A 24,070-nucleotide genomic window follows, 5' to 3' on the forward strand; every position below is an offset into this window, starting at 1 on the left:
TCATGGAGCCGGACATATTTCTGAACTTCTGTGAAACCACTGAAAAACACTATTGTCAGCCTCTCTCAGCCTCAAATGATTGCTTACAGACAACACGATAGCCTTTTTGTTTTCAACAACAAAAACAATCAACATCTTGTTCATTAGTCATGAAGGGGTTTTCCATTACTAGGACAACCCTTTTTTAATCACAATGCTTTTCCTCCCAGTAAAATAACACCTATATCCATTGCCAGTGCCATTTCAGCATTGTCGGCATTGCTTCTCCTTGTGTTGATTTGGACTAAGGAGGGAAGAGAGATGCCAGCGCTGCTTGGCCGAAGGGATCGCGTGACATAATATGTCACGCGATCCTCTGGAGAGGCAGTGCCAATACCATTGGAATGGCGCAGTACCAGAAGGCAGTATTAGTGTTATATTACTGGGGGAAAACATTGTGATTAAGAAGGGGTTGTCCAAGTAGTGAACAATACCTTTAAATCTATTTAAATTAACAGATTAAGGGTCTGTCCTCGTCTTTCATATTGATGGCTATTACTGGATAGACCATCAGTATCAGAATGGTGGAAGTCTGACAATTGATTCAGCAACCGATCAGATGTTACACAGATCCCGCGGTGGATACAAGTAAACAGTATACACAGAAAGTAAGCCAAATGGTTTATACTCTGTATGGTGGCTTCTTGCAAACTAAATGCCATTCACTTCAATAAAGCTGAGCTTCCATACCCAATAATGAACATTATACTGTATATTGAGTTGTGTGCTGGCTTTGTACACTTCTCGCCACTTACAGGACCTGCTAACAGCTGATTGTTTGGGGACCCTCACTTATTTGATACTGATATATCCTAAGAGTAAGCTATACATGCTATCAAAGTTTGGACAATCCCTTTAATGGGGTATTCCGGTTGGAAGACTTTTTCCCCATTAGAATGGAACATTAGTGCACAAGCTGAATTGTTGCTCCATTCATTCCAATTGGGACTGTTGGAAAAAAACAAATAAAGCACTCAGTTTTAAAGAGCATTAAATGACCAGTGGTTGAGCTCCATTATAATGGAGATAAAAGTGCCCCAATCTGGAGCTTGGTTGAGGTCCCAGTAGTCAGACTCCCACCAATCTAAAGGTTATTATCACATGTATAGAAGATAACATCTTTCAACCGGAATACCCTTTAACTGTTGATGTGAGGCAGATATACTGGATTAAAAAAATGTAAGATTTTTCACTAGATTTCACAATGCAAACTGACACATTATTAAATCCATGTAAGATCTGATGAAGATAGTGTACTTGAACTCAGAAGCTCTGTATAGTCAAGCTGGACTCAAAATACTAATTTTAATGTTGGGACTATACAGTCCTTCTGATAAGTATGTACAAAGTTAAATACAGTCAAGGCCAAAGGTTTTGAGACTGAAACAGATTTTGTTTTTTTTACAAAGTTTTCTTCCTGATTGTTTTTAGATCTTTTAGACAGATGTTTCTATGGAAACTGAAGTACAATTATCTGCATTTCATAAGTTATTGAACTTTTATTGACAAACACATCAAGTTTTATAAAGCCTCAATATTTACAGTAATGTCCCTTGTTTTTAAAGATGTCTGCAATTCTTCTTGACAGCTGGATATCAGCTTAAAGCCAGATCCTGACTGATGACCCATTCTTTTCTAATTAGGGCTTGGAGAAACACAATTTCTGTGTTATTGTTTGTCCATCGCTATTAGAGGATTGACCAAAAGGATTGAGAATTGGGAAGTTTCCTGGCCATGGACCGAAATTTTCATTCACCGAGGCACTTAGTTATCAGTTATGCTCATGACTGCGCTCACCTTTTCTTCTCTGAACAATCTTTCTTCCAGATGTCCCAATCTAAAGGGGGCTTCACCATAGAAAATAACTTTACCTCAGTCCTCTATAGTCTATTCACTGTACTTCTTGTGCAGTTATTTTCTCTGAAGCCCCTTCAGATTGTTTGGGACATCTGGAGGAAGAAGAGGAGGTGAGCACTACCATAAGTCCTGTGTTATGCCATCAAAGCATCCCAAGACCATTCATGTGCAGAGTCACTTTTCATCACAATTTTCCTTAAGAACACTGATATGAATAAAGACTAGCCTCTAAACATCCTCCAAATGCTTCTCCCAATAATCCAGAAACAATTTAGGGGATTCACAATGCTTTTTTCAGCATGACAGAGACCATATCACAAGGCAAAAGTGATAACTAAGCGCCTTAAGGTCACACACAACGACTTACCAGCGATCCCGAAAACGATGCGACCTAATGGGGATCGCTGGTAAGTCGCTGGGAGGTCGCTGGTGAGATGTCACACAGTCAGACCTTACCAACGATGCAGGAACAATACAGGTCGCAGTAGCGACCTATATAACGATCTCAGCAGTCACTGTGACCCTGTCACACAGTGTCAAACACAGCGATGTGTCCTGCCCAGCAGGACATCGCCTTTGAAGAAAATAGCCTGGACCATTCTGCAAAGACTAGAGATCTCACAGCAGGGGCCTGATCGCTAGTAGGTGTCACACATAACGAGATCGCTAACGGGATCGCTACTGCGTCACAGAAACCGTGACTCAGCAGCGATCTCGCTAGCGATCTCGTTATGTGTGACGGTACCTTTAGTGTACAAAAAAGTGAAATTTAGGGTTCATGGCCAGGAAACTGCAAACTGGAACCTGTGATCAATCCTCAAAAAGTGGTGGAAAAAAGAAAAGACAAAACTTGTGATAAACTCCAAGCACTGATTAGAAAAGAATGGGTCATCAGTCAGGATCTGGCCCAGAAGCTAATATCCAGCATGTCAGAGATAACTACAGACGTCTTGAAAAATATGGGGCCACCGCTGTAAATATTAAGTTTTTGCATAACCTTTATGTATTTGACAATGAAAAGTAATGAAGTTATGAAACGCTGATAACTGTACTTCATAGTGACATTGACTAATAGATCTAAAAACACTACAGTACCAAGCTTTGTGAAAACCAAAATTTGTGTCAGTCTGAAAACGTTTGGCCACAACTGTACACCAGTTTTATCACTCCTGTGAAAACTAATACATTTTGTATTATAGAAACCTGGTGAAAAATCAGCTTTAAAAGCAGGAAATGTTATAAAAAGGTTAAAAAAAAGTATACTTACTGGGCTCTAACAACCATTGCTCCAGCAGAGACCACACTGGTGTGGTTTCTGCCAAGTCAGCAAGATATGACATCCAGTTGTTTGGTCACCTGACCACCAAGTCCTGTGATTGGATACAAATCTGGTGACTTGAACGAATCAGTTTAACTGAACTGATGTGGTAGAGAATCGCAGGGCCTCAGTGGTGGTTAGGTGACTGAAAAACTGAATGTCATTACTTCCTGGACCCACACAGAGGCCATCAAAGCAGCCGCTGCTGAAAGGAATGTGGGTAAGTAGGTGAGTATACCTTCTTTTGTTACTCCATGTCTTTTAAAATCAATGAATGATTTCAACCTTTGGTAAACAGTTATCATTTCTAATATTTGGTCTTAGTTGCATAGCATTAGACACCTTGTGAGGTGTATTCTACAGTTGATGTATCATCCATAACATCCATAGTTGTGATGCAGCTTGGGCCAAGAAATGGAAGGTACTCTTGGTCTTATGTCCCCTTAAGCCTCTGCACAACCTCTATGCCCTCCTGTATATCAGTTATCTACATCTCATTATTTACTCCCACTCAAATAAAAGAAATGCAAGGGAAAAAACATAAACTATGGACCAGACAAAAAGGAAAAAAATAAACTTTATCTATAGCGATACAGCAGGCATCATTGCACTTCATTATTAAGACTTACAGCAGTTAGTGTCCAAAAATCTGTTTGGCAGCAGCACATTCACACGTACACACACACGCACATGAGTGTTTGGAGTGTAAGATAAAGTTTATTGCAGATTTCACTCATCATTAGTTTAGTGGTTAGGACTTTACAGGACCGAAAAAAAAAAAAAACATTTTACAAACATTTTCTGTATAATTTAATAGGACTGGGTACAGATACAGCAGCTCTTCAAACACAATCTTATGACACTGAAAATAAATTCAGATCTTGAGATGATCTAGCACACACGATATATACTGTACTTCCCTGGCGGTGCAGGGTTAATACTTTCTATGTGTGAGGAAAAGTTGTAAAAGTGTCAAGCTGTATGGGCACACACACATACACACCAATAACCTCTCTGTGCACATCTGGCTGTGCATAAATGACAACCTCACAACCCGCAGGAGGTATCAGAAAAGGGATAGTGCGTCTTGAAGCCAGACAAGAAGCACTGGAGGGGTGGAGGGATAGGGGGAAGCAGGGAGCTGGGAAGGCAGGGAAAGAAAGAATCATCTCCTCTGACCTCTAGTGAAGTGCCAGGTTTTTTCTTAAGCTCTTCACATTTCCTAAATTTGCAGATCTGGTGTCCTGTTTTGCGGTTCCTGCAACTGCTGCAGACTCCACAGTTGATGAGCCTCTTGCAGGGCACACAGACCCCACACCTTTTCCTCTTCTTCTTGGCAGGGTTCCCGCCGGCTCCCGAAGAATTATTCTGCGGGCAGTCTGCCAGATTGGCAATTTGAAACGCACTGTCTGTGACGGCTGCCGAGGCTGCTGCGGGGGAGTGAAGGGCTGTCATGACGATGACCCCTGGAGGTAATGAGATGCCCCCTAGAGCCGGAATAGCGGAAAAAGTTCCAACGCGTTCAGGGAGATTCATTATCTCTGCTTCAGCGGCGCCGCATTTGAGCTTGTTCATGCATTCCCCTGCCAAAGGTCTGCAGTGTTCAGGGGATAAGGTGGAAAGGAAATTATTATTTGCCATTTGCAACGACTCTGGCGCTCCGCCAGGCTTCCCCAGCCTTTGGGAGTCGTTTCTGTGCATGCTGGTCCTATTAGGGTTGATAGCTGCTGATTTCCTTCCCCAAAGCATTGCATTATCACAGTTCCAAGGAGACATGCCAATCCGGGCACTGGGGAAGATAGGAGTGGTGATCCTGGCAATCTTAGCAGCCTGAGGGAACGCACCATTGGTTTTGTAAAAGGTAGCAAAGGACCTATACCTCTCCATTTCCGAATTGTAATCCATGAGGCTGTTCAAAGCCCCCTCCACCAGGTTATCCTTGGGGAGCACGGCAGCCTCAGGGTTCTGTCCATTCTCCACACAAACATTAGTGTTCATATTGGACATCTCTGAGGAGGGTAGGTGGAAGGGGGTAGGAGGGGAGAGAGGGGGGAAACCACCGAAACTGCTTAATTCAGTCACCTTTATTTTTGGGTGAGACCCTCAATAAGCAACTGATTTTTATCTTGTTTTCGGTGGGGTTGTGAAATTGGAAGAAGTGCCTTTTATTTCTTTGTAGGTGATTTTTCAGCAGACAGCAGTTTGTCACGGAGCATCTTCTTGTGCATTATCACAAACGCCAACTGTTCCAAGTAAAACAAAGAGAATCATTCCAAAAAGGTGCACGGGAAAGAAAGAAAGAAATAAATACACTGTCAAAATCATTTCCATCACATTAATAAATATCACTCCCCCACCCCCTCCTATTCCCCCGAACATAATTGAATTGCATAATAGCATTAATAGCCGGATTGAATACCTGAGACTGGTGAGAGGGGAGAGAGAGGAGGAGGAGGAGGAGGAGGAGAGGGAAATTGGGGGTGTTGACAAATGCCAAGGGAGACAGAAAGTAGAGATCAAAAGACATGTAAATCAGAGATGGAAAGGGTTATGGTACCTCTAACCAGAGGGCATTTAACGATATGAAATGCATGAACAAAGTCTTGTCAAGGCGCGGAAATGCTGGAAGGCTGCAAGCAAAATGGGCTTGAACAGAAAAATGAACAGGAAATTAGCAAATTAAGTGCTGAGAAAGTCGACAATGCATCCGAGTATAAGCACAATGCTAGTGAGAGGCCGCCTGTATACAATCGCCACTAAAAAGGCAGGCAAATAGGAACTACCAGCTGCCACAGTGTCCTTCTGTGTCTGACGGTCATTAGTTTGAATCCCAGCACAGCTGGCACTGCTAGGGTCTTAATTCAATGTACCAAGGACAGGTCTCAATTGGAGCAGCCATTTAAATGATGGGGAGTGGGGAGGTGGGCCCCTGCAATGTGAAGGAGGGAGAGCGGACGCAAGGCAAGGAGAGGAAGAGATGAGAAAGGGGCCAGATAAAAATAAGTCAGGCAATTTCATATTCTTGTGGTGTTATCTAAGAGCCAGCAGCTGTACGGAGGCTGAGCTCTTTACAATCACAGAATGAGAAGCCCTGTGCATCCTAAGCCCTGGTGACAGCACACAGGGACAATAACAGGCACCTGCACACAACGGGACCGGAGAGGCGGCATTGTCTCCCCATAGGGGCCGCCAGCTCTACACTGCCTCCAACTTTTCTAGCATATGATATAGACATCTGCATAGTAAACACCAACGCTCACCATCAGATCATCATCAGGATAATTTCCAATGGGAATTGGCAAGGCTAACCTCTGGCTGGACCACGTCAGCCCCATTTCCCTAATAATCTAAAAATTCCTACCGGGAGGGGGGAGCTCAGCGATGCAAATACCCAAAGTTCAGAATGGTTATCAGTTCCACTAATTAGACCTATAATTAGATTAATGAAGCATTTACTTCCTAGAACATGGCATTATCCCCCTGCCTGCAGCACAACGCCAATATAGGAAATTCACCAGCCACAATTCTTCCTTTTCTACAAGCCGTGTCCTCTGGGAATACTGATAGGGATCTGAAATCCCAGTAAGACCTTGCTCTTTCTGCCAAGAGGAAGCACCGCTGTCTGTGCCCTCTATCAAGGAAAGCCGAGACTCCAACACTCAGAGGTTTGATAGCAGTACAAAGGCTGCCCCAAAAGGCTCCAGGCGAAACGCAACCCGGAGAGAGGGAATATGCACGAGAGGGGGAATATGCACGAGAGGGGGAATATGCACGAGAGAGGGAATATGCACGAGAGAGGGGGAATATGCACGAGAGAGGGAATATGCACGAGAGAGGGAATATGCACGAGAGAGGGGGAATATGCACGAGAGAGGGGGAATATGCACGAGAGAGGGGGAATATGCACGAGAGGGGGAATATGCACGAGAGAGGGAATATGCACGAGAGAGGGGGAATATGCACGAGAGAGGGAATATGCACGAGAGAGGGAATATGCACGAGAGAGGGGGAATATGCACGAGAGGGGGAATATGCACGAGAGAGGGAATATGCACGAGAGAGGGGGAATATGCACGAGAGAGGGGGAATATGCACGAGAGAGGGGGAATATGCACGAGAGAGGGGGAATATGCACGAGAGGGGGAATATGCACGAGAGAGGGAATATGCACGAGAGAGAGGGAATATGCACGAGAGAGAGGGAATATGCACGAGAGAGAGGGAATATGCACGAGAGGGGGAATATGCACGAGAGACAGGGAATATGCACGAGAGAGGGGGAATATGCACGAGAGAGGGGGAATATGCACGAGAGAGGGAATATGCACGAGAGAGGGGGAATATGCACGAGAGACGGGGAATATGCACGAGAGAGGGGGAATATGCACGAGAGACAGGGAATATGCACGAGAGGGGGAATATGCACGAGAGACGGGGAATATGCACGAGAGAGGGGGAATATGCACGAGAGAGGGGGAATATGCACGAGAGAGGGAATATGCACGAGAGAGGGAATATGCACGAGAGAGGGGGAATATGCACGAGAGAGGGGGAATATGCACGAGAGAGGGGGAATATGCACGAGAGGGGGAATATGCACGAGAGAGGGAATATGCACGAGAGAGAGGGAATATGCACGAGAGAGGGGGAATATGCACGAGAGACAGGGAATATGCACGGGACACACGGATCCTGCCATAATGCAACGTGGAAACTTGCAAACTAGTTCTGCCAGGAAAACAACAAATGTGCCCCCATCACACACACATTGGGGAAGTGAAGAAAAGTAGTGGTGAGGAATAAGGAAGAAGTGATGATCTGGAGGTGGCATGGGGCAGTTTAATGACTATTCGTGTGCCAGGGGGCTGGGAATATGCCATGTCTGCTGCTGTGACTCCATGGAGATCAAAGGTCACAGCTCCCATCCCTGGGGGAGGGGCAGATTAATTAATAAATGAATCCATTAGTCACATTACAGCAGAGGGCACTGAGTGATGGCAGGGGAGGGGGGGACAGATCCGGGTACTTACCACTGGATGCAGGAGAGGAGGCTGCACACTGCTGCTGTCTGCACTAGTTCCCCCCACACATGGCACCTTGGGCAGGAGGTGCCCTGGCAGCTCCAGGACATGGACTCACTTCCCCCAGGCTGTGTGAGGAGGAGGATGGCACCGCCGGTCTCGGTGGTCCTGCTCCCCTCACCGTGTGTGTCTCTGGCTGGCTCTCCCTGTGCGCTGCTCCACACTCAGTTTCCAGTCGATGTGTGTGAGGAGGGAGGGCGGGAGGAGGCAGCCTGGGAGTCAGTCAGTCTCTCTCTCTTTCTCTGCGTGTGGCTGAGAGGCATGGGGGGGCTGCGAGGGGAGGAGGAGGTGAGGGGGAGAGGAAGCAGGAGGGGGATGGGAGAGGGAAGGAGGCGGGAGGCAGCGGAGAGGTGGAGAGTTATTGGCGCCGAGGTGAGGAGGATGCAGGGATGTGGACACCTACTGATGATTGGCTGCAAATTACACCGGGAATCAGAGGCGCACACACGGCGCTGCTCTCTCTGTAGTCCGCCTCCTCCCATTACACCCCCTCCTCACAGCAAATCCTCCGCTCAGCTCCGGAGCGGCAGCCACGTCTCCTGCTCCCCCCGCAGCCCTCCGCAGGGACACGGCTGCCATTATTATTATTATTGTCTGGGGGTCGGAGTGAGGGGAGTGACACTGCCTCGTCCTGCGGGGGCTCATGGCGCGGGCAAGGAAGGAAGGACGGCAGGGGGATAATAAACTTCACGCTTTTCACCAGCATCCTTATTCTCTGGTGGTGACAAGAAATTTCATGTGACCTCCCTCTCCTTTATCCCCGAGGTGTGAGGCGGCGGCGAGGTGTTTCCTTCTGGAAGCTGCCTACATGTGTCCATGGCCGTGTATACACTCCGTATTATATGCTGTGTATTATAGATTGATCACCACCTATATATAGGCTACATTATAGCTATACCTAGTCCTGTATATAATATGCTGTACATTATAGATTTATAACCACCTATATATAAGCTACATTATACGTATACATAGTCCTGTATATAATATGCTGTACATTATGGATTTATCACCACCTATATATAAGCTACATTATATGTATACATCGTCCTGTATATAATATGCTGTACATTATAGATTTATCACCACCTATATATAAGCTACATTATATGTATACATCGTCCTGTATATAATATGCTGTACATTATAGATGTATCACCACCTATATATAAGCTACATTATACGTATACATAGTCCTGTATATAATATTCTGCATTATAGATGTATCACCACCTATATCTAAGCTACATTATACGTATACATAGTCCTGTATATAATATTCTGTGCATTATAGATGTATCACCACCTATATATAAGCTACATTATACGTATACATAGTCTTGTATATAATATGCTGTATATTATAGATTTATCATCACCTATATAAGCTATATTATATTTATACATAGTCCTGTATATAATATGCTGTATATTATATATTTATCACCACCTATATAAGCTAAATTATATCTATACATAGTCCTGTATATAATATGCTGTACATCATAGATTTATAACCACCTATATATAAGCTACATTATACGTATACATAGTCCTGTATATAATATGCTCTACATTATAGATCTATCACCACCTATATAAGCTACATTATACGTATACATAGTCCTGTATATAATATGCTGTACATTATAGATTTCTCACCACCTATATATAAGCTACATTATACGTATACATAGTCCTGTATATAATATGCTGTACATTATAGATTTCTCACCACCTATATATAAGCTACATTATACGTATACATAGTCCTGTATATAATATGCTGTACATTATAGATTTATCACCACCTATATATAAGCTACATTATACGTATACATAGTCCTGTATGTAATTTGCTGTACATTATAGATTTATCACCACCTATATATAAGCTGCATTATACGTATACATATTCCTGTATATAATATGCTGTATATTATAGATTTATCACCACCTATATAAGCTATATTATATTTATACATAGTCCTGTATATAATATGCTGTATATTATAGATTTATCACCACCTATATAAGTTACATTATATCTTTACATAGTCCTGTATATAATATGCTGTACATTATAGATTTATCACCACCTATATATGCTACATTATACTTATACATAGCCCTGTATATAATATGCTGTACATTATAGATTTATCACCACCTATATAAGCTACATGTTACGTATACATAGTCCTGTATATAATATGCTGTGCATTATAGATTTATCACCACCTATATATAAGCTACATTATACGTATACATAGTCTTGTATATAATATGCTGTATATTATAGATTTATCACCACCTATATAAGCTATATTACATTTTTACATAGTCGTGTATATAATATGCTGTATATTATGGATTTATCACCACCTATATAAGCTATATTATATTTATACATAGTCCTGTATATAATATGCTGTATATTTTAGATTTATCACCACCTATATAAGCTATATTATATTTATACATAGTCCTGTATATAATATGCTGTATATTATAGATGTATCACCACCTATATAAGTTACATTATATCTATACATAGTCCTGTATATAATATGCTGTACATTATAGATTTATCACCACCTATAGAATCTATATTATATGTATACACGATCATATATATAATATGCTGTACAATGTGTATATAATCTATATTATATGTATGCATAGTCCTATGTATATCCTCTACATATATATATATATATATATATATATCTACAGATATACTGTATATACACATATACCGTATTTTTCGGACTATAAGACGCACCGGACTATAAGACGCACCCTGGTTTTAGAGGAGGAAAATAAAATTTTAAGCAAAAAATGTGGTCATGACACACTGTTATGGGGCGAGGATCTGCTGCCTACACTGTTATGGGGGTAATGTCCCCAAATTCTCTACTAAGGTGCCGCATCCTGGTAATGATCCTCCTGCCTTGTATATACAGTATATGTCCCTCATCCTGCTATATACCGTCATCCTGCCATATGGCCGCATCCTGCTATATACTGGCATATGGCTGCATCCTGCTATATAACCCATCATGGCATATGCGCCCATCCTGCTGATATGACCCCATCCTGCTGATATGACCCCATCCTCCTCAGATGACCCCATCCTCCTCAGATGACCCCATCCTGCTCAGATGACCCCATCCTGCTCGTATGACCCCATCCTGCTCAGATGACCCCATCCTGCTCAGATGACCCCATCCTGCTCATATTATACCCCCATCCTGGTGTATGGCCGCATCCTGTGCCACATAAAAAAAAAATAAACGTTCATACTCAGCTCACCTCACTCCCTGCAGCATCGCTCGTCCTCCGGTCTGTGTCAGCGGCAGCGCCGCTGAGTGGTGCCGTCCCCGTTCTCCTGCAGCATCACTTGTCCTCCCGTCTGTGTCAGCGGCAGCGCCGCTGAGAGGAGCCGTCCCCGTTACCTTGCTGCATCGCGATCATCTCCTGTGTCTGTGCCGGTGGCGGCTGCGTGTGGACACGTGCGCACAGCAATGACGTCATCGCTGTGCGTGCTGCTAGTCTCCACCCAGCCGGCGGCACAGGAGATGATCGCGATATAGCAAGGTAACGGGGATGGCTCCACTCAGCGGCGCTGCCGCTGACACAGATGGGAGGACAAGTGATGCTGCAGGGGAACGGTGAGTACTGTACACTGATTCACTGCTCCCCGCGCTGATGATGATGCTCGGGGGGCAGTGAATACATCCGCACATGATCACTCCAGGCCGTAGTTGCCAGGGGTGATCATGCAGGCCGGCTGTTTATCCCCCGCCCATCATCCCGCCCACCTGTCAGTGCCTGCTTCATCGCTGAGGGATGATGGGCGGGGGATGGGCGTGCATATTAAATGAGCGGGTCCACGTGGTCACGGCAGGCTGCTACAGCTTGCTCGTGTCCCCGATGACCCGCTGTACCGCAGCACCCTCATTCCCCGCAGCCACATTCAGACCATAAGACGCACCCCCCACTTTACCCCAACATTTGGGGGGAAAAAAGTGCGTCTTATGGTCCGAAAAATACGGTATGTATCACCACTTATAATTTATATTATACGTGTACATTGTCCTTTAATATCCTTTACTGTATATATATATATATATATTTACATAATCACCACATATATAGTCTATATTATACATAGTCCTATATATGATAATATGTATATAATCTACAATATACATGGTTATTTAAATAATATACTGTACATTATATATCATCACGTATGTAATCTATATTACATGTATACATAGTCCTATATATAACATACTGTACGTTATGTATATTGCCATGTATATTATCTATATACATATTCCTTTATATAATATACTGTGCATTATATATAACGGTTTATGATTATATGTATACATAGACCTATTTATCATATACATTATATATGAATCACCACATTTATTAGCTGTATTACATGTATACATAGTCCTATATATAATATATTGTACATCATTTATCACCACATATATAATCCATATATGTATACATGGTCCTATATATAATATACTGTACACTATATATATAACCAAGTATATAATTTATATTATATGTATACATAGTCATTTATATAATATACTGTACATAGTCCTGTATGTAATATACTGTACATTATGTACACTGTTCCAAAAAATAAAGGTAACACTTCAACAGCACAATATAACTCCAAGTCAATGATACTTCTGTGATATCAACTTGTCCAGTTATGAAGAAACACTGATTGTGAATCAATTTCTCTTGCTGTTGTGCAAATGGAACAGACAACAGGTAGAAATGATAGGTAATTAGCAAGTCACCCCCTATAAAGGAGTGATTCTGAAGGCTACATTGACTACAGACCATTTCTCTTCTCATTCTTTTTGGCTGTTGTTTTGATCACTGTTGCATTTTGTCATTGCTCTACACTGGAGGTAGCAGGAGGTGGTGATTACAAGCCACAGAAGTTGCTCAGGCAGTGCAGCTCATCCAGGATGGCACGGCTGTGACAAGAAGGTTAGCCGTGTCTGTCAGCATGTGTCTAGAGATTGGAACAGATACCAGGAGACAGGCCAGTACACCAGTAGATGTGGAATGGGCTATAGGAGGGCAACAGCCCAGCAGCAGGACTCCTCCTTTGTGCAAGGAAGAACAGTGTCAAGGCCCTGTAAAATGACCTCCAGCAGGCCACTAATATCCATATGTCTGCTCAAACTGTCAAAAACAAACTCCATGAGGTGGTATGAGTACGTCCACAAGTGGGTGTTGTTTGATTGGCATTTGCCAGAGAACACCAAGATGAGCAAATTCAACATTGGTGCCATGTGCGCTTCACGGATGATCAGGTTCACACTGAGCACATGTGGCAGAGTCTGGAGACACCATGGAGAACGTTCTGCTTCCTGCAACATCCTCCGACATGATCGGTTTAGCAGCGGTCAGTAATGGTGTGGGGAGGCATTTCTTTCGAGGGCCGCAAACACAGCCCTCCATGTGCTAGCCAGAGGTACCCTGACTGTCATTAGGTACCGAGAGGAGATCCTCAGACCTATTATGAGACGATATGCAGATGCAGTGGGCCCTGGGTTCCTTCTGATTGATGCATGACAATGCTAGGCCTAATGTGGCTCAAATGTGTCAGCAGTTCCTGCATGATGAAGGCATTGATACTATGGACTGGGGTTCCCCAAACATAAACCCAATCGAGCACATCTGTGACATCATGTCTCGTTCCATCCATCAATGTCAAGTTATATCACAGACTGTCCAGGAATTGACTGATGCTTTAATCCATGTCTGGAAGGAGGTCCCTCAGGGGAACATCAAATGCCTCATCAGAACCATGTCCACGCGTTGTAGGGAGGTTCCACAGGCACTTGGAGGCCACCACATGCACTACTGAGCCTCATTTCCTTGAGTAGAGATGAGGAAACCAGTGGATGATCGAGTTCACCAAACCAGCACAAAGAAAAAAAGCTGGTTCGGCAGCGAACTTGATGCCAAACAAGGAACTCAAACAACGAACCCCAAACAAGTCCAATGGACTCAAAAGTTGGTGTTATAAATGATGTTAGTAAAGGCTAGGTGGGCTGCAAAAGAAAAAATAAGGAATAATGCAGGATCGTTATACTTACTGACATTTCCCAAAACTGTAACACTGCTTCCGGGTCTGATCGTTAGCTCTCATGCATATTTACTGCTTCCACGCCCACCTTTAGTCACAGCATCTGTGACTAGTTGTAGTCAGACCGTGCTCCCACTCTCTGTGACAACGTCTGTGGTTGGCTACAATCACACACGCTGTCTGCGTCCCTATAGTGCTATACAAATAAATTTAAAAAAAGGTGTGGGGTCTCCCCATATTGTGATACCTAGTGCAGATAAAACAGATGGCTGCAGCTCCCAGCTGTGTTATTTTGGCTGTGTATAAAAATATGAGGGGTCCCATGTGGCTTTTCTCAATTATATAATCTAAATAACGACATGCAGTCCCACCCCAATTTTGATACTCAGCGAAGATAAAGCCAACAGCTGGGGGCTAGCATTCTCAGGCTGAGGAGGGTCATGCTTATTGGGCCCGTCAGGCTAAAAATATTAGCTCGCAGCCACCCCCCATTGTTGCATCCTTTACATGCGACAGTGTCGGCGCTTTACTCTGCTCATCCTGATTGCCCTGATGCAGTGCCAATCAGGGTAGTATAAAGGACTAATGACAGCTCATAGCGGCCACTAAGCAGTAGATTAGTACTGGGTATGGGTCTATGAGATCCTCCCATATTAATAACCCTGTAAGTTAAAAGAAATAAACACAAAAACTTAAAAAATCCTTTATTTGAAATAAAATAGAAAAAACCCTCCTCCAATTTGTTAACCTCCGAAACACGACGTAATCCACACGAGGTCCTTGATGATCCACAACTCTGCTACCTACTTAAGTCGCAATGTGCGGGCACATTAGAAAATATAACTGCTCTTTGGCTTCTGGCAGGCACTGACTAATTGCAACTAATCACAGACGGGGGAAGCAGTGAATATGAGATGTAATGAGCCTGAGACCGGTAAGAAATCCACTCAAATACCACCCCTCTACTCATCATATAGCACCACTATCCTGCGTTTTTCTGCCAGGTTAATGCAGGTCTGTGAACTCAGTGACCTCACCTGAGGTCAGGTTACCTGAGATCACAGGTGAAGGACCATGGGAACCTCCAAATGTGACCACAAATGACCCGAGTGACCTCATCACGCAGCTCATTCATTCTCTTCACTCACAGCGGGCATTCATGCTCTATGGCTGCTCACTGTGACTTGGATGTAGCAGAGCGAGGCTCATTGTGGGACCTTGTGTGAATTACTTCGGACCTGCAGGGGTGTTTAGGGGGTTAAAGTGCTGAAAGGGTGTTTTTTTGTATTTTATTCTAAGTAAGGATTTTTTCTGTGTTTGTGTTTATTTACTTTCACTTAGAGATTAGTGATGCAGGAGTCATAGATGCCTGCCATTACTAATCTGGGGTTTAGTACCAACTGTGGGCTGTTATTAACCCCTGCTAATACCCCGATTGCCTTCGCATCAGGGCAATTGGGTAGAGCTGGGTAATTGCCGGGCTTGTCGCATCTAATGGTTGCGACAATTCCGGGCGGCTGGAGGCTGATATTTTTAGACTGGGTCTCCCTAACCTGAGATACCAGCCCCCAGCTGGCTTTATCATGGCTGGGTATCAAAATTGTGGGAGACCGCACATCGTTTTATTAACTTATGTAAAAAAAAACAACGCATGTGGTTCCTCTTATTTTGATACAAAGCCAAAATAACCGCAGGACTAGCCATGGGCTTTATCTGTGCTGGGTATCATAATACCGGGGGGACCCTGTGCCAATTTTACTTATTTTTATACCTCGATACTATCCCGGATACAGCACCTGTCAGTGATTGCAGGCAGACGCTGTTACACAGGCTGGGGGCATTTCTCACTGCAACCAATCAAATGGCAGGACGCAAGTAGGCAGGGAAAGCAGTGCATATGAAATGAGCCTAATGCGCGACATAAAGTGAATGCACGACCTGGAAGCACTGTGATGCTGTGACACGGAGTCTTGGGAAGTAAGAAGTACTCACTTCATTCTTATTTTCTTTATTTTTCCTTTCTTTTTTAATTCTCGAGTGCTGAATCCAGATCAAACATCCCGAATCCCAGCCCCGCCACCCAAATACCGCGTTGATCCGAACTTTTACAGTCCGGGTCCTCCCATCCCTAGTCTTGAGGCGTTTCCAGTGAAGTTGGATCAGCCTGTAATTTGATTTTCCACATTGATTTTGAGTATCATTCCAAATCCAGACATCCATGAAATATTAATTTTGATGTACATTGAGCATTTTTATGTTTTATTCTCAATGCATTCCACTATGTAATGAATAAAGATGTGCAACTGGAATATTTCATTCATTGAAATCTGGTATGTGGTATTTTAGTGTTCCCTTTATTCTTTTGAGTAGTCTATATAACCACTTATATAATAATTAGTGATGTTCGAATAGTAACTATTCGTTTTCGGATAACGCTTAATATAGTGACTAGTCATATAATGATAATACTTATCGAGTACTACCGGCTTATACCAAGTACTATTCTAGTATTCTTCATGACAAGAAAAATACTCTGGTTCCCCATTGACCTGCATTAGGTTCATTATTCGTGCAGAATACCAGGATAGTATTTTGAGAGTCATTCTGAATAATTCAAGCACGAGTAGTAACTACTCGCCCATTACTAATACTTATATACAGCTCGGGCAAAAATTAAGACACCACTTCCAAATTTTCAGTTTTTCTGATTTTTCTCTTTATAGGTATATTTTTGAGTAAAATGTAAATTATTCTTTTATTCTATAAACTACTGACAACATGTCTCCGAATTTCCATGCAATTAATTTTGTATTTTCTGAAAATGAGAAATGGTCAAAATAACAAAAAAATGCACTGCTTTCAAACCTCAAATAATGGGAAGAAAACAAGTTTATAATCATTTAGAAACAACAATACTAATATTTTAACTTAGGAAGAGTTCAATAATCAATATTTTGTGGAATAACCATGATTTTTAGTCACAGCTTTCATGCGTCTTGGCATGCTTTCCACATGTCCTTCAAAGTGCTTTTGGGTGACCTTTTGCCACTCCTGGCGCAAAAATGTAAGCAGTTCTTCTTTGTTTGATGGCTTGGGACTATCCATCTTCCTATTGATTACATTCCAGAGGTTTTCAATGCGGTTCAGGTCTGGAGATTGGGCTGGCCATGACAAGGTTTTGATGTGGTGGTCCTTCACCCACACATTGATTGACCTAGCTGTGTGGCATGGTGCATTGTCCTGCTGGAAAAAACAGTCCTCAGAGTTGGGGAACATTGCCTGAGCAGAAGGAAGCAACTGTTTTTTCATGATAACCTTGTATGCGGCTTGATTCATACATCCTTCGCAAAGATTAACCTGTCCAATTCCAGCCTTGCTGAAGCATCCCCAGATCATCACTGATTCTCCACCAAATTTCACAATGGGTGCAAAACACTGTGGCTTTTACGCCTCTCTAGCTCTCCGTCTAACCATTAGATGACCAGGTGTTGGGTAAAGCTGAAAATTAGGTAAAGAAAATTCAACAAACATCTTTGCGAAGACATTATGAATCAAGCCACATACAAGTTTATTCTGGAAAAAACAGTTGCTTCCTTCTGCTGTTAATGTGGTAAATGACTATTCAATCTCTGGTTTTTAATGCAATATCTACATAGATGTACAGAGGCCCATTTCCAACAACTACCACCCCAGTGTTCTAATGGTACATTGTGTTTGCTAACTGTGTTAGAAGGCTAATGGAGGTTTAGAAATAACTTGAAAACCCTTGTGAAAGTATGTTAGCACAGCTGAAAACAGTTTTGCTGATTGGAGAAGTTATAAAACTGACCTAACTTTGAGCTAGTTGAGAATCTAAAGCATTACATTTGTTGGTTCCATTAAAGTCTCAAAATGGCCAGAAAAAGGGAACTTTCATGTGAAACTCGACAGTCTATTCTTGTTCTTAGAAATTAAGGATATTCCTTGTGAGAAACTGCCAAGAAACGAAAGATTTCCTACAACGGTGTGTACTACTGCTTTCAGAGGAGAGTACAAACAGGCTCTAAGGAGAGTAGAAAAAGACGTGGGAAGCCCCGCTGCACAACTGAGCTACAAGACAAGTACGTTAGAGTCTCTAGTTTGAGAAATCAACGCCTCACAGGTCCTCAACTGGCAGCTTCATTAAATAGTACCTGCAAAATGCCAGTGTCAACATCTACAGTGAAGAGGCAACTCCAGGATGCTGTCCTTCAGGGCAGAGTGGCAAAGAAAAAGCCATATCTAAGACTGGCTAATAAAAGGAAAAGATTAATATGGGCAAAAGAACTCAGACATCGGACAGAGGAAGATTGAAAAAAAGTGTTATGGACAGACGAATCGAAGTTTGAGGTGTTTGGATCACACAGAAGAACATTTGTGAGATGCAGAACAACTAAAAAGATGCTGAAAGAGTACCTGACGCCATCTGTCAAGCATGGTGGAGGTAATATGATGGTCTGGGGTTGTTTTGGTGCTGGTAAAGTGGGAGATTTGTACACGGTAAAAGGGATTTTAATAAGAAAGGCTATCACTCCATTTTAAAATGCTATGCCATACCCTGTGGACAGCACTTGATTGGAGCCAATTTCATCCTACAACAGGACAATGACCCAAAGCACACCTCCAAATTATGCATGAATGAATCAATGAACTATTTGGGAAGAAGCAGGCACCTAGTATTCTATCTGTAATAGAGTGACCAGCCCAGTTAGCAGATCTCAACCCTATTGAGATGTTGGAGCAGCTTGACCGTATGGTACGCGAAAAAAGCCCATCAAGCCAATCCAACTTGTGAGAGGGGCTTCTGGAAGCATGGGGTGAAATATCTCCAGATTACCTCAGCAAATTAACAGCTAGAATGCCCAAGGTCTGCAAAGCTGTAATTGCTGCAAAGGAAGCACTTTTTGACAAAAGCAAAGTTTGAAGGAGAAAATTATTATTTCAAGTAAAAATCATTATTTCTAACCTAGTAAATGTCTGGACTATATTTTCTATTCATTATGCAACTCAGTTGATAAATAAAAGTATGATTTTTCATGGAAAAGACAAAATTGTCTGGGTGACCCCAAACCTTTGAACTATAATGCATATAATGACAACAGAATTAAAACAGAGGTTCCCTTGTAGCTTTCTCATGCTGGTACTAACCTGACTTCAAACTGGACTGGCAGCACCTTTGCAAATGTGAACAGGTGCGTATCTGTACGTGATGTGAAATATAGGAGAAAAAAGGAAAAGTCGCACACTGTGAAAAACCACAATAAATTCTACCTAATAAATATTTTTGGAGCTATTTAGAATATTAAAATGGCCATTGTAATACTAGCCCAGTGCCCCTTCAAGGTACCCTCCTTTGATGGGTCCTACTCTAAACTGTATATATATATATATATATACAGTACTAGCTGTACTACCCGGCTTCGCCCGGGTTAATAACTGTTGTTAACAAAATAGAATGTATTAACGAAAATGTATTCTGCACACAAAAACCACAAAACTAATAGAAATGTAATTATTAAAAGGCAAAAACTAAGCTAATAGAAGCATTTTACAACGTATATATTTCAACACAACAGATATTTCACACAGATTTAACTAAATTGGCCAAGTAATGTAATCCGTCTGTCTCTTTCCAGGTCTGTCTCTTTCCCCGTCTGTCTCTTTCCCCGTCTGTCTCTTTCTCCGTCTGCCTGTCTCTGTCTCTTTTTTTTGTCTGTCTCTATCTCTCTGTTTCTTTCCCCATCAGTCTCTTTCTAGGTCTGTCTCTTTACCAGGTCTGTCTCTTTCCCCGTCTGTCTCCCCATCTCTTTGTCTGTTTTTTCCTGTCTGTCTCTTTTGCTTGTCTCTGTTTATCTCTTTCCTTGTCTGTCTCTATTTCTCTGTCTCTTTCCCCATCTGTCTCTATCAAGGTCTGTGTCTTTCCCCATCTATCTGTCTCTCTTGCTGTCTCCTCCTTTCCTGTCTGCCTGTCTCTGTCCCTGTCTGCATGTCTGTCTGTCTCTTTCCCCATCTGTCTCTTTCCCCATTTGTGTCTTTCCCCATGTGTCTCTTTCCAGGTATGTCTCTTTCCAGGTCTGTCTCTGTCTGTCTCTTTCCAGGTCTGTCTCTGTCTTTCTCTTTCCCTGTCTGTTTCTTTACCCGTCTGTCTGTCTCTTTCATCGTCTGTCTCTTTCACCGTCTGTCTCTATCTGTCTCTTTCCCTGTCTGTCTCTTTCCCTGTCTGTCTCTATATCTGTCTCTTTCCCTGTCTGTCTATCTGTCTGTCTCTGTCTGTTTCTGTCTGTCTCTCTTTATCCGTCTCCCCACCGACATCTTATTACCTCACATATAAGCTTCTTATACTATGAATGTCTTCTGTTCCTATAGCAACCAATCACAGCTCCTACTAATAACTTGTAGTTCCAGGCTCCATTTACTTTAATGGAGGCATGTTTTTTGAAGAGTAACTGTAAAGCGCGGGGTTAAATTTTCCTGTCAAAACATAGTCTACGATGTTCCCTGGATCACATGAGGTGTCTGTGCAAAATTTTGTGATTGTAAATGCGACGGTGCGGATACACTTTTCGTTTCACTTTTTCCCCATTATGTAGATAGGGGCAAAATTGATTGGTAAATTGGAAGCCGTGGGGTTAAAATTTCGCCTCACAACATAGCCTATGACGCTCTCGGGGTCCAGACGTGTGAGTGTGCAAAATTTTGTGGCTGTAGCTGCGACGGTGCAGATGCCAATCCCGGACATACACACATACATACATACACACATTCAGCTTTATATATTAGATTTATATAATCCTATATGTAATATCCTGTACATTTTTTATCTACTGCTGAACTCATCCTTCTGTCCAAAGCCTTGATCACATCTTTTGATTGACTAAACGGCCAAGGTTTAAAGAGAACTAAACAGCAGATTTTTGCTGTATAAACTATACTGTAGGTAGTGCCCTAATGGTGCTAGGATGCTGACTAACAGAATACCTTTAGTGCAGAAATACAAAGTTGCATTGCAGAGGAATCTTAAGCGGGCTTTACACGCTGCGACGTTGCTCAAGCGATCTCGTTGGGGTCACGGAATTTGTGACGCACATCCGACCGCTTTAGCGATGTCGTTGCGTGTGACACCTATGAGCGATTCTGAATTGTCGCAAAAGCTTCAGAATCGCTCATCGGTGACATACCCCCCTATTCTCCTATTCTCGAGTATCGCTGCTGCTTGGTGTACGAAGTAGTTCTTCGCTCCTGTGGCAGCACACATCGCTATGTGTGACACTGCAGGAACAAGGAACCTCACCTTACCTGCGGCCGCCCGCAAGGAGGAAGGAAGGAGGTGGGCGAGATGTTACGTACTGCTCATCTCTGCCCCTCCGCTTCTATTGGGCAGTGGTTCAGTGACGCTGCTGTGACTTCGCTGTGACGCTGAACGAAGCGCCCCCTTAGAAAGGAGGCGGTTCGCCGGTCACAGCGACATCAGTAGGCAGGTAAGTAGTGTGACGGGTCCGTGCGATGTTGTGCGCCACAGGCAGCTATTTGCCCGTGTCGCACAACCGATGGGGGCGGGTACGCACGCTAACGATATCGCAGCATATAAAGCGGCCTTTAGTCCAAACCTTCTGAAATGATGTGATGTGTGCACAGGCTTGAGCATAGGGATAATGCTGAGGCCGCCGCCATTATCCATGTGGCCAGCTTATACAGTCATATGAAAAAGTTTGGGCACCCCTATTAATGTTAACCTTTTTTCTTTATAACAATTTGGATTGACTGAATTTCTGGATTGAAATGAGGTTTACTATACTAACAGAAAATGTGCAATCCGCATTTAAACAAAATTTGACCGATGCAAAAGTATGGGCACCTCAACATAAAAGTGACATTAATTTTTTGTAGATCCTCCTTTTGCAAAAATAACAGCCACTAGTCACTTCCTGTAGCTTTTAATGAGTTCCTGGATCCTGGATGAAGGTATATTTGACCATTCCTGTTTACAAAGCAATTCCAGTTCAGTTAAGTTTGATGGTCGCCGAGCATGGACAGCACGCTTCAAATCATCCAACAGATGTTCAATGATATTCAGGTCTGGGGACTGGGATGGCCATTCCAGAACATTGTAATTGTTCCTTTGCATGAATGCCTGAGTAGAGTTGGAGCGGTGTATTGGATCATTGTTTTGCTGAAATATCCATCCCCTGCGTAACTTCAACTTCGTCACTGATTCTTGCACATTATTGTCAAGCATCTGCTGATACTGAGTTGAATCCATGCGACCCTCAACTTTAACAAGATTCCCGGTGCCGGCATTGGCCACACAGCCCCAAAGCATAATGGAACCTCCACCAAATTTTACTGTGGGTAGCAAGTGCTTTTCTTGGAATGCCGTATTTTTTTGCCTCCATGCATAACGCCTTTTTATATGACCAAACAACTCAATCTTTATTTCATCAGTCCACAGGACCTTCTTCCAAAATGTAACTGGCTTGTCTAAATGTGCTTTTGCATACCTCAGGCGACTCTGTTTATGGTGTGCTTGCAAAAACGGCTTCTTTCGCATCACTTTCCCATACAGGTGGTCTGTGGATTGTCCTTGACTGTTCTCACCATTCTTCTCTGCCTTTCTGATATTTTTCCTGGCTTGCCACTTCTGGGCTTAACAAGAACTGTACCTGTGTTCTTCCATTTCCTTACTATGTTCCTTACAGTGGAAACTGACAGTTTAAATCTCTGAGACAACTTTTTGTATCCTTCTGCTGAACAACTATGTTGAATAATCTTTGTTTTCAGATCATTTGAGAGTTGTTTTGAGGAGCCCATGATGCCACTCTTCATAGGAGATTCAAATAGGAGAACAACTTGCAAGTGGCCACCTTAAATACCTTTTCTCATGATTGGATACACCTGCCTATGAAGTTCAAAGCTCAATGACGTTACAAAACCAATTTAGTGCTTTAGTAAGTCAGTAAAAAGTAGTTACGAGTGTTCAAATCAAGAGATTGATAAGGGTGCCCATACTTTTGCACCGGTCAAATTTTGTTTAAATGCGGATTGCACATTTTCTGTTAGTACAATAAACCTCATTTCAATCCAGAAATATTACTGAGTCCATCAGTTATTAGATATATGAAACTGAAATAGCTGTTGCAAAAACCCAAATTGCTATAAAGAAAAAAGGTTAACATTAATAGGGGTGCCCAAACTTTTTCATAGGACTGTATGTAGTGCTATGCTTATGTTGCAGTTGAACTCTTCAATAAAATGGCACAAGAGTCAGCGTCCGCGCATTTCATGTCCTTGAGCGTCATTTTAGTGAAAACACTGTCTCCGCGAATATCACCAGTCACCAATTGCTCCAGATGATATTTGCAGACAGAGTGTCTTCAATAAAACAGCACTGGTATTCTCAGCCTGGGGGCTTAATAACCATGAGCCTCCCCAGGCTGAGAATACCAGTCCCAGCTGTCGGCTTTATCTTGGTCGGGTCTCAGAATTGATTGGGACTGCACATATTTTATTGGGACTACACTTTTTTAAATTATTTAATTTTTTTTTTTTAAAGCCGCATGGGGTCCCTTGTATTTTCATACGCAGCCAAGATAATTCACACAGCAAGAGGCTGCAGCTT

At 42.7% G+C, this 24,070-nt stretch overlaps 1 protein-coding gene across 3 annotated transcripts in view; it reads right to left on the reverse strand.

Moving 5' to 3' along the window:
* The window catches only part of CXXC4 (CXXC finger protein 4), a 166,754-nt gene extending 157,958 nt beyond the window's left edge, over positions 1 to 8,796 (reverse strand). The window contains exons 1-2 of one of the 3 annotated variants that reach the window (XM_075350325.1): positions 8,244 to 8,793; positions 4,394 to 5,457 (exon numbers count right to left, since the gene is read on the reverse strand). In XM_075350325.1, the coding sequence (XP_075206440.1) occupies positions 4,394 to 5,221 (828 nt within the window). In that variant the 5' untranslated portion in view covers positions 5,222 to 5,457; positions 8,244 to 8,793. Of the gene's footprint in view, positions 1 to 3,807; positions 5,458 to 8,243 lie in introns of those variants that run through there. The other 2 variants (XM_075350316.1, XM_075350306.1) reach the window with 2 other exon arrangements.
* Between the last annotated feature and the right edge of the window lie 15,274 nt (positions 8,797 to 24,070).

Source organism: Anomaloglossus baeobatrachus, chromosome 1 (genome assembly GCF_048569485.1).
Source record: "Anomaloglossus baeobatrachus isolate aAnoBae1 chromosome 1, aAnoBae1.hap1, whole genome shotgun sequence".
In the NCBI taxonomy this organism is placed as follows: Eukaryota; Metazoa; Chordata; class Amphibia; order Anura; family Aromobatidae; genus Anomaloglossus; species Anomaloglossus baeobatrachus.